General features: G+C 43.5%; 1 protein-coding gene across 1 annotated transcript in view; it reads right to left on the bottom strand.

The window, feature by feature from the left end:
* TENM2 (teneurin transmembrane protein 2) overlaps window positions 1-16,057 on the bottom strand; it is a 3,034,822-nt gene that overhangs the window by 236,273 nt on the left and 2,782,492 nt on the right. The window contains exon 24 of the mRNA XM_044277356.1: window positions 14,980-15,155. Coding sequence (XP_044133291.1) covers window positions 14,980-15,155 — 176 coding nt within the window. The remainder of the gene's footprint in view (window positions 1-14,979; window positions 15,156-16,057) is intronic.

Genomic DNA, 16,057 nt, shown 5'->3' with positions numbered 1-16,057 from the left:
TCTGTGGCCTTTGCAGCATTTGTCTGTGTGCAATTTAATCTAGAAATACAGCAATCATTTTCTGGGTTTTAAAAAACACTATTTTGGGGCAAAATCCTAAATTTTACAGCCCTTGATGCATTTGTCAGTGTGTAACTTAAGCTAGAAATACAGCAATAATTTTCTGGGTATTAAAAAACACCTATTTAGGGCAAAATCCTAATTTTGCAGCGTTTACTGCATCTGTCATTGTTAAAAACAAGCTTGAAATACTTCAATAATTTTCTGGGTTTTAAAAAACACCCATTTTTGGCAAGACCCTCCATCTGGGGACTATTCCGCATTAGTCAGTGTGTAATTTAAGATAAGCCAAAATTTTACAGTTCTTGTGGCATCTGTCAGTGTGTCATTTAAGCTAGAAATGAAGCAATAATTTTCTGGGTTTTAAAAAACATCCTTTTTCGGCAAAATACAAAATTTTGCGTCCCATCGGTCAAAGTGAAATTCAAGTGTTACATACTGCTGTCATAATATGTTACAAAAAAACCCACCTATTTAGGCCAAAATCCTAATTTTACGACGTTTGCTGCATCTGTCATTGTTAAAAACTAGCTTGAAAACACACTTTTTGGGGATAATACAAAATTTAATAGCCCTTGCTGCATCTGTCAGTGTGAAATTCAAGCGTTATATACTGCTGTCATATTCTGTTATAAAAAAAAAAACACCCTTTTTGTGCAAAATACTAAATTTTACATCACTGGTTGCATCTGTCAGTGTGAAATACAAGCGTTAGATGCTGCGGTCATATTCTGCAATAAAAAAAAAATACTGAATTTTGCAGCCTTTGCTGCATCTGTCATTGTGATATACACGAGTTAGACACTGATGTTCTATTCTGTTATTAAAGGGCTTCTGTCACCCCCAAAACAATTTTTTTTGGGGCTTGTTAAAATCCTTATTTAACAACTATTCCCTATATAGAACTCTTACCTTTGTCTAGGGCTTCGTTTCCTTAAAAATCGATCTTTTAAAATATGCAAATCGCTTCACTACCAGCAAGTAGCCACTGCAAAAAACCGCCCCTTCCTCCTGTTGATTGACAGGCTGGCCCTGCCTGCAATTCAAATCCCGCACCTGTCTTCATTCGGCGCAGGCGCTCTGAGAGAAGGAGGCTTTCCTCCTCAGCACTCCCTCAGTGCGCCTGCGCCGATGACGTCTTCTCTTTCGGTGATGTCATCGGCGCACTGAGGAAGTGCTGAGGAGGCGAGCCTCCTTCTCTCAGCGCGCCTGTGCCGAATGAAGACAGGCGCAGGATTTGATTTGCAGGCAGGGCCAGCCGGAGGAGGAGAGCGTTCTCTGGCCCTGTCAATCAACAGGAGGAGGGGGCGTTTTTTTGCGGCGGCTACCAGCAAGTAGACGCCCTACTTGCTGGTAGTGAAGTGATTTGCTTATTTTAAAAGATCGATTTTTAAGGAAACGAAGCCACAGACAAAGGTAAGAGCTCTATATAGGAAATAGTCATTAAATAAGGATTTTAACAAGCCCAAAAAAATGTGTTTGGGGGGGGGGGGAACAGAAGCCTTTAAAAAAACACCCATTTTGGGCAAGAAACTAATTTTGCAGCCTTTGCTGAATCTGTCAATGTGAGATACACGTGTTAGATACTAGGGTTCTATTCTGTTATAAAAAAAAAAAAACATTTTGGGTAAAAAACTAAATTTGCAGCTTTGCTGTATCTGGCAGTGTGAGATGAATGCGTTAGATACTGCTGTTCTATTCTGTTATAAAAAAACACCCATTTTGGGCAAAAAAACTAATTTGCAGCTTTGCTGCATCTGTCAGTGTGAGATACATGCGTTAGATGCTGCTGTTCTATTGTGAGATAGATGCCTTAGATACTGGTGTTCTATTCTATTATAAAAAACACCCATTTTAGGCAAAACACTAAATTTGCAGCTTTGCTGCATCTGTCAGTGTGAGATACATGCGTTAGATACTGCTGTTCTATTTTGTTATAAAAAAATATATATACTATTTTGGGTAAAAACTCCACCAACAGCCCAGGTCGTGGTGCAGTTGGTGGAGCTCCTGTTGCAGGGAGAGGACTTGGTCGCTCTGTGCCAGCTACACGTACAAGGTGCGAGTGGGCGACATAACCTTCCGTGGAATTTGGTCAGGCCTAATTTGACTCTACGAATGGTGAGGCCAGAACAAGTACAGCATTAGTAGATTGGGTTCTAGTTCCTTTACATTGTCTCCCACCCAGTCTCCTGCTGAAAGATCAGAGTTGACAACTGCCGCCGATGTCCATCAGTCTTTCACCTCACCCCCTTGCAAATCAGCCAAGCAGTCTGAGCCCCAAGTCATGCAGCAGTCTCTTCTGCTTTTTGATGACTCTGCTAGCAGACTTTCAAAGGCCATCCACCTAGCCCTGCCCCAGAAGTGGAAGAGACCGATGCCCAAACACTTATGTTTCAAGATAAATACATGGGAGGACTACCGCAGCACGTCTCGGATGATGACGAAACACAGGTGCCAACAGTTCAAAAGTGTTTAGACCGACAAGTGGGCAGGGGTGAAGACTGGGTGGAAGATGATGTGGAGGACGATGCGGTCCTCGACCCCACATGGAATTAAGGTCATGCGAGTGACCTGTGTAGTTCGGAGGAAGAGGCGGTGGTCGCACAGTAGAAGAGGGAGCAGGGTGCAAAAGCAGAGCGTCCATCCCTAGACAGTATGCCTGTTACTGTCCAAGGGATCGAGCACACCAAAGCCAGTTCCAAGGAGTTCCCTGGCGTGACAGTTCTTCAGACAATGTGCTGACAACAAGACACAAATGTGCAATCAGAGATTGAAGCAAGGCATAAGCGTTCTCAACCTGAGCACAACCTCTATGACCAGGCATCTAAGTGCAAAGCACGAGCTGCAGTGGAGTAGACACCTCAAAAGCCACAAAAGGTCTCTGGCTCCTCCTGCTTCTTCTTCTGCAGCAGTCTCGGCCTCTTCATCCACCTCTGGAGTGACAGTGCCACCTGGCAAACAGAAGATCTGCCAGCAACACCACTACCTGGGTTACCAAGCATCTCCACAATGTCCCACGGAAGCGTTCAGCTCTGCATCTCCCAAAACTGGAGTGAAAGAGGAAGTACCTCCCCACCCACGATCCGTAGCCCTGAATGCCAGCATTTCAAAATTACTGTCCTTTGAAATACTGTCATTCCATCTGGTGGAGACGGAGAGTTTTAAAAGCCTTATGGCAGTGGCTGTCCCACAGTACGTCGTGCCCAGCCACCATTATTTTTCCAGGCGTGCCATCCCTTCCCTGCACAACCAAGTGGAGGACAAAATCAGGTGTGCACTGAGCAATGCCATCAATGACAAGGTCCACCTAACTACAGATATGTGGACCAGTAAGCACGGTCATGGATGTAATATCTCCATAACAGCACACTGGGTAAATGCAGTGGCGGCTGGGTCTGGAGCAGATAGCAGTTTGGCGCATGTGCTTCCACCACCAAGGATTGCAGGGCGCTTCAGTTTGCCTCCTGTTGCTTCCTCCTCCTACTCCACTTCCTCATCCTCTACCGGCTCCTCATCCGGTCAGCGTAACAACTTCACCACCAACTTCAGCACAGCTAGGGGTAAACAACAGCAGGCAATTTTTTTTTTTTTATATTTTTATTGTAATTTTCAAGTAGAACAGCAGGTAACAGGGATACCAAGGTTTCGGCTCGCATGCCATGATGAAGAAGTTCAGTGACATCTCAGAAGAATAGTAGATACAACCATCAGCGCATTTAAGATTCCTTACACAAATCAATCGCTACACTTATATAGGAGTATAAGCTCAGTGGGGAACACATGGGTTATAACTAACAAGAGAAGTTCTCCTCAGACCGTTAAGAGCTATACAGAGCCATACAGAGCCCTACAAGGGGGGACAAGAGGGTACCGTCCACGCAAGAGGTCTGTCACTTAGGGTGGCGTTGCAAAAGGGTACATATTCATATTTCATTATACATTTTAGTGACCCTCCAGTAGGACGTTCTATGAGTTAGGAGACCTAAATTTAGACCACAAGGACCACTTCTTGAGAAAAGTTACATGAGTACGAGTTTCCCAGGATGACAACTCCTCAAACCTGTGGATCTGGTCGATTTTTTGGATCCACTGTTCAATAGGTGGGATCACTGGTTGCAGCCAGTATTTCGGGAGCTGCAGCCGGGCAGCCAGTAGCATCTGCGAGAACACCCATGGTGGCCTTTCATCCCCCTTATCACTGGAAAAGGATAAGAGAGCCATTTGGGGAGAGGGAGGAATTGAAGTGCCGCAGACCTTATTTGTGACCAAAAAAACCTTGCCCCACCATTTTAGTATCAGGGGGCAACCCCACCATATATGCAGAAAAGTTCCCTTCTCCTCAAGACACCGCCAACATGTGTCAGAAGCAGATCTGGCAAATCTTGATGTTTTATCAGGCGTGTTATACCACCTGGTAAGGATTTTATAGCCGTTTTCCTGGATTCTGACACAGCGGGAGGCCCTGTGAGGGGAGTCTAGTAGAGTGGGTAGGGATTCACAAGGAATCGTGATGTTTAAGTCTCGTTCCCATTGTGCCACAAAGGACGGTTTAGCAAGCATGGGGGGTAGCCGCAGCCTACCGTAGACCTGTGAGACAAGTTTTTTGGGTGGTGAGTGTATGGAAATCAGGGATTCCAGCCATACCTGTGGCCGAAGTAGGTCCCCATAACCAATGTGTTGCTTCAGATAGGCTCTGATATAAGAGACTGAAAAGAAGTCCCGTGGGTGGGGATTCAGTAAAGCATTTGTATTCCCTAAGTCCATCCACTCTCCATTCGGGAAGGCAAGTGAGGACACATGGGTGGTGGAAGAAAGAAGCTCTGAAGAGGTTGCGCTTCTCAGAGCAGGAGGGGCCGTGTGTAGGATATCAGATATAGTTAGCATAGGAGAAGGAAATGGAATATGGCAATGTGTGGAGGAGGTCCACTTCCATACCTCAATCGTGGCCTTAAGAATTGGGTAATGAGACATAAAACTCGGGAATATCATTTTATGACCTAGCAGGAGTGCTCTAGCTGGTCTATTCAAGATGTCTAATTCTACCTGTACTGCTATTGAGGGGGGAGTAGGGCGTAACCATGCGATTGCCCGTGATAGGAGAATGGCTTTCCCGTATAATTCGGGGCTTGGCAAGCTTATTCCTCCTGCATGTCTGGGCTTTGTGAGGAGAGCAGAGGACAATCTTGCTTTCCTTCTGTTCCAAATGAAGGATCGGAATTTTTGCATGACTGTGTCATAAAAATGCTTGGGGACAGGGATGGGGAGGACTTGCTGGAGATAGGTGAGACGAGGGAGTATTAAAGAGGACAGGAGATTTTTGCGGCCAAACCAGGATAGTGTCGGATTCGATCGGGCCAAATTGTCTATGGAGTCAAAAAGTGATCTTTTTAAGGGAGTGTAGTTGAGAGAGAAAAGGTCAGCTACCTCAGAACTAATCTTCACCCCTAGATAGGTTATAGTGGGAGAGGACCAGTTAAATGGGGAGTCCTTCATCAGTTGGTGTCTGGCTGCCCTTGAGATGCCTGAGCAGAGGACCAATGACTTGCTGGCATTGATTTTAAAATCTGATAAGGAACTATATGTGTTTAGATGGGTCTGAATTCGAGGTAGCGAGACTTTCGGATTGACCGTCATTATTAAAACGTCGTCCGCAAAGGCAGCTAACTTCTGGTCCCTACCTCCCAAACATAGACCTGCCACCTCCTGGTCCAATCTTATAGTGGCAAGCAGTGGCTCGAGAGCCAGTATGAATAGTAGGGGTGATAGGGGGCAACCTTGGCGTGTCCCATTCCCAATGGAGAATGGGGAGGACAGGGTACCATTGACTAAGACAGAAGCAGTAGCATGTTTATACATTGAGAAGGTCGCCTGGACGAAAGGGTCAGGCAAACCGAATCTCAACAGGACATGTTTCAAATAAGACCAATTAATGCGGTCGAATGCCTTTTCCGAATCTGTACTAAGCAACAGCAGGGGCGAAGAGAGCTTTTTGGCATGGCAAAGGGTGTTGATTACTCTAGTTGTGTTGTCCTTGCCCTCTCTGTTGCGGATAAAGCCGACCTGGTCGCCATGAATTAACTGAGGGAGGAGGATGGCTAATCTGTTTGCCAACATCTTGGCCAGGAGTTTGAGGTCTATGTTTAGGAGGGAAATGGGTCGATAGTTGGGGCATAATTTGGTGTCTTTCCCTTCTTTAGGAATAAGGGTAATATTCGCCGCCGTCATATCTCTGGATAGAGGAGTGCCCTTAAGTGTCAGGTTACAAACTTCCAGGAGGTGTGGGAGCAGGAGGTCCTGAAACGTTTTGTAGTAGGCTAACAGAAGACCATCGGGGCCCGGACTCTTTCCTGAAGGCATTTGGTTCATTGCTATTTTAAGTTCTCTTAGTGAGAAGGGGGCTTCAAGAGCTTGCTTCTGTGACGGGGATATTTCCGGGAGGTTAGCGGCATCAAGGAAGGATGTCATTGCCGAAGCACGAGTTTCCGGATCTACACTAGAGGGAAGGTTATATAGGTCGTTGTAGAAGGAGCGAAAAAGTGTCGCTATCTGGGTTGACGAGAAGACGGGAGTCCCATCTTGTGAGGTTAATTGATGAATGTAATTTGCGGATCTCCTCCCCTTGATCCTGTTCATAACAAACTTGGTGGCCTTATCACTGTGGGCGAAAAATTTGTGTTGAGAGTTCATGTAAAATTTAGCTGCCCTGTGAGTCAGGAGGGATCTAAGCTTGGCCCTGTAATTTGACAACTCTTGGAATTGGGGATCAGAGGGTTTAATTTTATGTAGGGATTCCAATCTCTGGATATTTTTTAACGTGTCGTCGATGTCTTTTTCTCTAATTTTCTTCAGGTGCGTGCCTATACTAATGCAGTGACCCCTGATCACTGGTTTGTGGGCGTCCCAGAGTGTGTTTACCTGGAGTTCCGGGTTTTTATTTAGAGAAAAGTATTCTGTGATACATTTAGAGATCGATTCGATTGAGTCTTGGTATCCCAAGAGGGACTCATTCAGACGCCAATGGAAACATGTCGGAGTTTCATGAGGGGCAAGGACTTTCATGAAAACTGGGGAGTGGTCTGATAGGTGGATAGAACCTATAGATAACTCCCTACATAGATGTAGATGTTCCTTAGAAATAAGCAGGTAATCCAATCTATGGTAGGAGCCATGTACAGAGGAATAGAACGTGAAATCTGAAGTATTGGGATGATGGGATCTCCACACGTCTATCAGATGTAGCTCCCATAGGCGGTTCCTAGTTGCTTTTAAGGATTTGTTGGAGTGGGATGATTTGCGAGAGGAGGCATCAAGTTGCGGCAGTAGTGCTACATTGAGGTCTCCCCCCGCAATTACCATACCCTCCTGGAAGGATTCTATGATAGGGAATATGTCCGAGAACCAACGGGATTGGTTTGAGTTAGGGGCATATAAATTAATAAAAGTGTAGATCTGCGACCCAATAGAACCTTTAAGTAGTATGAACCTTCCCTCCGGATCCAATATCTGATTGATAAACTTGAAAGGGATTTTCCTTTGCAGCCCTATGCTGACCCCACTAGATGCAGAGGAGTTACCCCCACAATGGTACCAGTCGGAGTAATGGGAGAAGCGCATGTCAGGATAGCGGTTGAATCTGAAATGTGTCTCCTGTAGAAATATCACCCCAGCTCCGGCTTTTCTTAGAATGGCAAAGATTTGGCTCCTTTTTGAGGGGGAGTGAAAACCCTTGACATTGTAAGAAGCTACCAATAGGTCAGCCATTGAGACATGTGTAAGTGAGATTACCTTGTAGCTGGTGAGATTTTCCCCAAGAGAGCATTCCAGATTTGTGAAGGTCCGCTGTCAGGTGTACCGTGATATACGCTAGAGAAAGATGATCTCTCCATGGCAATGGTGGAGACAAATACCTTGGACGGGGGATAGGGTTAAAAAAAGAAAAGGTGAACATAACATAACAGATTAGACAAACATCACAAAAGTGAACAGACATAACGGGGTATGTCATGTAAAATGAAGAGGGGTGTAGGTGGTCTTTAGACCGGTTAGGAGACCGTATAACGCCCAGGTGAGGGCCATGGTCAGGTACTAACCGGAAGAAAAAACTTTTCCATTACGGAAAAAATAACATTAAGTCGCAATGGTGACTGAGCCTAGCTAGAGTGGCTCTAAGCTAAGGGAACAAAAAGACACCAACATCTGGCACAATCATGACAGCACTATACAAGACCCTCTAGTGCTCCTGAGACAAGCTCCTTGGAGTGAGATGGTGGCCTCTTTTCTTGGAGCGGGTGGACTTTGGAGTACGGAGGACTTCAAACGGGACCATGCTGGGAATATCAGGCAGGATGCCAAGGTCCTGAAAGAGTTCCCAGTTTTCAATCGGCATGGGGGTCACATTCAGAAGCTCATATACCGCTGTGAGATCTGTGAAGGACGAAACGTTAAAGGGAACCTGTCACCGGGATTTGGGGTATAGAGCTGAGGACATGGGTTGCTAGATGGCCGCTAGCACATCCGCAATACCCAGTCCCCATAGCTCTGTGTGCTTTTATTGTGTATTAAAACCGATTTGATACATATGCAAATTAACCTGAGATGAGTCAAAGCTTGAAAATATGACTCTTCTCTGGTCACACAAGTAAGATATGACTCTTTTATGTTAATTTGCATATGTATCAAATCGTTTTTTTGACACAATAAAAGCACACAGAGCTATGGGGACTGGGTATTGCGGATGTGCTAGCGGCCATCTAGCAACCCATGTCCTCAGCTCTATACACAAAATCCGGGTGACAGGTTCCCTTTAACCCTTTTGCCTGCATAGGAGAAGGTGAGTCCAAACGGGTAAGCCCATCGGTATAAAATTTTGTTAGATCGGAGCCAATCCGTCAGGGGCTTGAGGGATCGACGCTTCTTCAGGGTTGAAGGGGCCAAATCTTGGAATATCTCGACCTTGGAGTCTTCATAAGCCAAATCCGGATGGTTGCGCGCTGAATCTAGAATGGCAGTCTTTACTTGAAAGTTGAGAAACCTGCAGATGATATCTCTGGGCGGTTCTGTGGGCTTTGGCTTGGGCCTCAGAGCTCTGTGCGCTCTTTCTATAATAATTTCTTGTGGATGGTCAGGGCCCAGCAGTGAGCCGCATATTTCAGTGATGGCGGCCGATACTTCGCCAGGCGGGACCGATTCTGGCACTCCCCTAAACCGCAGATTATTCCGGTGCCCCCTGTTCTCTTGATCCTCCAGTGAGTTGTGGAGGTCATTTAGGTATAAAGCGCAGCGTCGGAGGGAGTCAGATACCGATGTCTGGTGGTTGAGAATCGCTGCCTGACGCGTCTCCAGGGCCTCCACTCGCTCCCCCACGTGTCTCACCTCGTGCCTGCATGCGGACAGCTCCGCTAGGATCGGCTCCATTACCCTGTTCAGGGCCCGGTCAAGGTATTTTCTCGTGAGCGGGAGGTCAGCGGTGGGATGGGAGCCCTCCGAGTCACTGTCCCCTTCCGATAGCGCAGATGCGCGCTTCTGGGCTTTGGGTTGCGGTGTCGGCGCCATCTTGGGTTCTCTGGAGGCGATCGTGGAGGCAGCCTTCTTTAGGAATTTCTCCATATCTCCGCCCGATGCTTGGATCTTGGAAGGAGCAGGGGTGTCACTATGACTTGCATTCCCGATCTTGACCATTTTCTGCTGCAGTTAGCTGATGTTTGCTGGCGTTAGGGGCGGGTCTCCACACAGAGCAGAGAGCTATGCAACCATCTCCATCCGGCGCTAGCTCCGCCCCCCAACAGCAGGCAATTTTAAAACGTATATGTTTGGGGGACAAAGCCCACACCACGCAGGAGCTGTGGACGGGCCTTGAACAACAGACCGATGAGTGGTTGGTGCCAGTGAGCCTCAAGCCCGGCCTGCACGATAATGGGCGAAATCTGCTATACCTAGTAGACAGGTAAAAACTTTTCACTAATTTGCCTGTTACATTTTGGGGTGAAATTCACCAATTTGTGTGTGAGATTTACCACTGCTATACGGTCCCTAGTAGACAAGTAAAAACATTTAATTAATTTGTCTGTTACATTTTCTGTTGAAATTAACACATTTTTGGGTGTGATATACCACTGCTATACCTAGTAGACAGGTTTAAAGAAAAAAAAAATTAATTTGTCTGTTACATATTCGGATGAAATTCACCAATTTTTGGGTGTGATATACCACTGCTATACCTAGCAGACAGGTAAAAACATTTCACTAATTTGTCTGTTACATTCTTGGGTGACATTTGACCATTTTTGCCGTGTTTAAACCCCTGCTCTGCATAGGTGACAGAGAATTACATTAAAAAAATTATTCTCTAATTAATACGCGGCCCCTCCTTTTATTCAATGCTTGAACTTTAACAACTTGTCCCACATTTGCACTTCAATAATTTGTCCCACTTTTCCGCTCAATCATATTTAATTTCAAACAATTAACCTCCCTTGAATGTGGTCTCTCTTTTTCATGCTCCCTCTCCGGCGTGGAACCCTGATTCGACTCTAACCGTGATCAACATGGTAGGCACAGAAAATTGCCATCGAAAGTTGATAGAGCAGATATCCAATTAGATCGTGGACATCCCGGGGACATGCAACCTGGTGGAGCAGTATGTGTGCACACACCTACACATACTGACTGTTGGGTCTGCCCCCTTCAACTTCTCGGTCTCCAAATTGGGCACATGGCCTTTTGCCTTAGAGGTGCTGGTCTGCCCTGCAGCCAATATATTGTCTGAACGTTTGTTTAGCACGGCTGGAGGGGGTTATCACAGGTTATATTTCTCAATGTTTTGGGGTGTACCCTAATTTTTTTTATTTTTTTCTATTAAAACCAAAAACCAGTGTAGGCTACCTCCTCCTCCTCCACTGTCACTTTCACCTACACCACCGCATCCACTGCCTCCTCAACCTCCTACTCCATATAGACCTCGTCCTCCTAGATCAAAATTATTATTTTTTATTTTTACGTATTTTATGTTATTTGAAGTCATTACCCACATTTGCAATATAAAAAGAATGGGCACTCTTATATCTGGACCACACAGTTAGTAAAGCGACAATATTTTATTCAACATTCATAGAGGTTAATAGCAGTACATAAACATTCTATGCCCTATCTAAAATTACACTCTTACAATAAAATTGATATAAACAATAAAAAGATAAAATAGGATATGTATATTTAAATGGAAAAACTTCAATCCACTGAAATAGCTGATATGGTAGGATGTCTGATAGATGCAAGACCAGGTATGGAACCTGAATCTGTTCCAACTGCCTGTATATAGTGAATCAGCTATGGCTGTGGTGAAGACCGAATGTCGAGTTAGTCCCCAAGAAATAAATATAAGTGATGTGAAACTAAAGATAAAGAATAAACTGTGAATATAGAATGCCCTATTCAGGGTATATAACAAAGTGCACTAATATGCATCTAAATGCAAATAAAGCAATCAATAGCACTGCAATTCAGTGAGTACATGTACATAAATAATGGTGATTGGAGACCAGCATGGTTCGATCCTCAAACCACTTTGTAAAATCCGCAGGTGTCTCTGGAAATTTAAAAATAGCAGGAGATTTGTAATAGTGGATCCACACAGTTCTTATGCAATAGCACAGGATTAAAGTCCACCAGGTTTCAGCAGAGACTATCCAAGGTCTGGTATGTCTCAGTGTAACAGAATAATGTTGCGACAGTCAGTATACATGTAGCAGTATTAGTGATGACTTACTTTCATTAAGTCCTGCCGTCCACCGTGGCGTCCCACGTGATGTAGATAGCAGATAAAGGTTTCTTACTGCCGCTTAGGATGACTGTGCGATCCGGTCTAATGATCTTTGGATCTTCAGTCCTCACTCCAAGCACTGACCGTGCTATGCTGTGAATGCAGGCTGTATTCACTTGATTGGAATGGATGTTCCACCTGCAGTTCGGTCACACCCTTAGGTAGCTGCACAATAGCTCAAGGCCGCAGTTCCTTTGGTTTTCTTTAAAAGCGCTTATTCGATCCGGACCTATATAACAAATTTTATAGTTTGTAGTTGTCCGGTTTTAGTCAGCTCCAATTTTTCTCCATGCCAGACGCGTTTCGAAGGTTTACTTCCTTCTTCCTCAGTGCCTGTCACTGAGGAAGAAGGAAGTAAACCTTCGAAACGCATCTGGCGTGGAGGACATTGGAGCTGACTAAAACCGGCCAACTACAAACTATAAAATTTGTTATATAGGTCCGGATCGAATAAGCGCTTTTAAAGAAAACCAAAGGAACTGCGGCCTTGAGCTATTGTGCAGCTACCTAAGGGTGTGACCGAACTGCAGGTGGAACATCCATTCCAATCAAGTGAATACAGCCTGCATTCACAGCATAGCACGGTCAGTGCTTGGAGTGAGGACTGAAGATCCAAAGATCATTAGACCGGATCGTACAGTCGTCCTAAGCGGCAGTAAGAATCCTTTTTCTGCTATGTACATCACGTGGGACGCCACGGTGGACGGCAGGACTTAATGAAAGTAAGTCATCACTAATACTGCTACATGTATACTGACTGTCGCAACATTATTCTGTTACACTGAGACATACCAGACCTTGGATAGTCTCTGCTGAAACCTGGTGGACTTTAATCCTGTGCTATTGCATAAGAACTGTGTGAATCCACTATTACAAATCTCCTGCTATTTTTAAATTTCCAGAGACACCTGCGGATTTTACAAAGTGGTTTGAGGATCGAACCATGCTGGTCTCCAATCACCATTATTTATGTACACGTACTCACTGAATTGCAGTGCTATTGATTGCTTTATTTGCATTTAGATGCATATTAGTGCACTTTGTTATATACCCTGAATAGGGCATTCTATATTCACAGTTTATTCTTTATCTTTAGTTTCACATCACTTATATTTATTTCTTGGGGACTAACTCGACATTCGGTCTTCACCACAGCCGTAGCTGATTCACTATATACAGGCAGTTGGAACAGATTCAGGTTCCATACCTGGTCTTGCATCTATCAGACATCCTACCATATCAGCTATTTCAGTGGATTGAAGTTTTTCCATTTAAATATAAATATCCTATTTTATCTTTTTATTGTTTATATCAATTTTATTGTAAGAGTGTAATTTTAGATAGGGCATAGAATGTTTATGTACTGCTATTAACCTCTATGAATGTTGAATAAAATATTGTCGCTTTACTAACTGTGTGGTCCAGATATAAGAGTGCCCATTCTTTTTATATTGCAATTGTTTTTTTTGGTTGTCGGGGTACGACATCAGACTGGTGCACCTTGCCATCTTGAATCAGGGGTGAGCCGTCATTTTCTCTATCTTTTCATTACCCACATTTGTTTGCAGAGCACTTGCCACATTTTGCTGCCATTTGCAGCCCTCTAGCCCTTTCCATGACATTTTTAGAGCCATTTTAGTGCTCAAAAGTTTGAGTCCCCATTGACTTCAATGGGGTTTGGGGTGAAATTCAGGTCAAGTTCGGGTACTGAACTCAAACAGGTCCGGCCGAACCTGTCGAGCCCAAACATCCAGATGAACTCTAGTCACCACAAAATTCAGCATCAGCAGTTCGAAATTTTTTTAAAATATAATCTAAAGCTTGATGCATTTCAGAAACACGTTGTGTGGACCAATGTGGTTTAAACAGAACTCTTTGGCCACAATGAGCAATGGTATGTTTGGGGAAAATTAACACAGAATTTCATGAAAAGAACACTTCTCCAACCATTAACATAGGGGTCTATCAATCATGCTTTGAGGTTGTATTGCAGCAAGTGGCATGGGGAATATTTTATGGGTAGAGGGAAGAACAGATTTAATAAAATTCCAGAAAATTCTGGAACCAAACATAACAACAACTGTAAAAAAACTGAAGTTGAAAAGAGGATGGCTTCTACAAATGGATAATGATCCTAAACACACCCGAAAAGCCTAAATAGACTTAAAAGCCACAAGCTGAAGTCTTTACCATGGCCCCTCACGGTCCCCTAATTTGAACATCATTGAAAGTCTGTGGATAGACCTCAAAAGACCACTGCATGCAAGATGGCCCAGGAATCTTATAGAACTGGAAGACTTTTTCAAGGAAGAATGGATGAAAATCTCTCAAACAAGAATTGAAAAAATTAGCTGGTGATAAAAAGCTTTTGCAAGCTGTGATACTTGCCAAAATGGGTGGTAGTAGGTGCTAACCATGAAGGATGCCAAAAGTTTGGCTTCAGGCCCTATACCTTTTTTGTTATTTTGAAAATGTCAAATAAAAAGATGTTTTTACTTAAAATATAAAGGGAATGTGTAATCTTTAACTTTATGCCCTTTGGAGATCATTTCATCTTCAACTTGCTCAACTGTACACAGTAACAGTAATTTTGACCAGAGGTACCCAATCTTTGGCATGCCACTGTATATATTGTCTAAAACCCGTCACACATACATCCTAATCAGATACAGTTTTAACTATCGCTCTCCAGAAAGAATTGAATAGGACCCCTAAGTGCCCACACAACATTTTTTTTTATCAAATTCAAGAGCTATAACTTTTTTGTTTTTTCATCAATGTATGTATATATTTTGCAGGACAAGTTATAGTTTTTAATGAACCATTTTGGGTACATATAATGATTGATTACAGCTAGATGTTTAGCTTAAATCCCCTTTTTACATCAGTAAAAATGTGTATTAATGGTCACTTAGGGGTTAAAGTGTACATTACAATATGTTTTACTTATTGCAGATGGGCAAAAACTGTGGTGTGAACAAGTGTTGAGCTGTATGTAAATAACTGGAGACCGATGGAAAGATATGAAGCAAAAAAAATAATAATATAAATCAGTAAGGTGTAAGAATCTGTGAGTGGTGGTATCACTGGTACAATACCTTGGACAACTGTATAGGATGCCTCCACTGAGGACAAATTGGTTATAACGGTGACATCATCATCCCGGTTGGAGTTCTCAATGTCAATTGTAATAGATTTTTCCATTTCTCGATGGAGGCTGGTGACAACTCCAGTTGGTCGGGTCACATTGGTCAAGCGACCCTCATTGTCATAACTAAAATTGAATCAATTAAACAGTGTTACCAAAAGAACAGCACAAAGTAACAATGCAAAAATATAGTAGCTTTGTCTAACAGATGCAGATCAATTACTAAACAAATTTATAGTATGATATCACCCCCTTCACTTTAGAAGAATCAGCATATTGCAGTGATTACCAACCTTATTATTGAAGGTAACCTTTGATAATTTTTTTCCTTCTGGGAGACCCTAAATGTCTTTCCTGGCTCAAATAGGCGTGGGGGGCAGGTAAAGCATTCTATAATTATTGATCAGTGTTATAATTTTATTCTGATGTGCTATGAATACAGAATGTCTTACAAATGGTATAGAAACCTATTACTATTTATTAAATGGCACATGGTAATTTGCATATAATTACATAGGATTTTCTGAATAGTAGAGTTTTTGGACCTGAATGTATGTAAATGCATTTAGCTCTTACGAAATTGAGAAAATCATTAGACATTAGAACATTGGAATTGGGTTATTCATATTTAGAGATGAGCGAATCGAAGCTGACAAAGTGGAATTCGATCCGAATTTCAGGAAAAATGTTATTTGCACCAAAGCCTCTCTCTTCATGGTAACGAATCAAATTTTTTCCTAAAATGGCTGCTGCATGTGTGAGGACATGGAGAGAGCAACTCTGGGAAGGCGGGATCACCCATAATGCCATGCATGCAGCCAATCAGCAGCCAGGCCTGTGATGTCACAGTCCTATAAATAGCGGCAGCAATCTTAGATTCTGTCATTTACCATTGCACTTAGTGCAGGGAGAGATGTCTGCAGGCGCTAGGGACAGTGATAGGAAAGACTTGATTGTGGTGAAAAAATTATGTATTTGTGCAGGGAAAGGATAAGGAGGACTCATTTCACAGCATTTATATAGAACAG

The sequence above is a fragment of the Bufo gargarizans genome, chromosome 2 (assembly GCF_014858855.1).
Source record: "Bufo gargarizans isolate SCDJY-AF-19 chromosome 2, ASM1485885v1, whole genome shotgun sequence".
Classification (NCBI taxonomy): Eukaryota; Metazoa; Chordata; class Amphibia; order Anura; family Bufonidae; genus Bufo; species Bufo gargarizans.
This window is presented reverse-complemented; position numbering and strand designations above follow the sequence as displayed.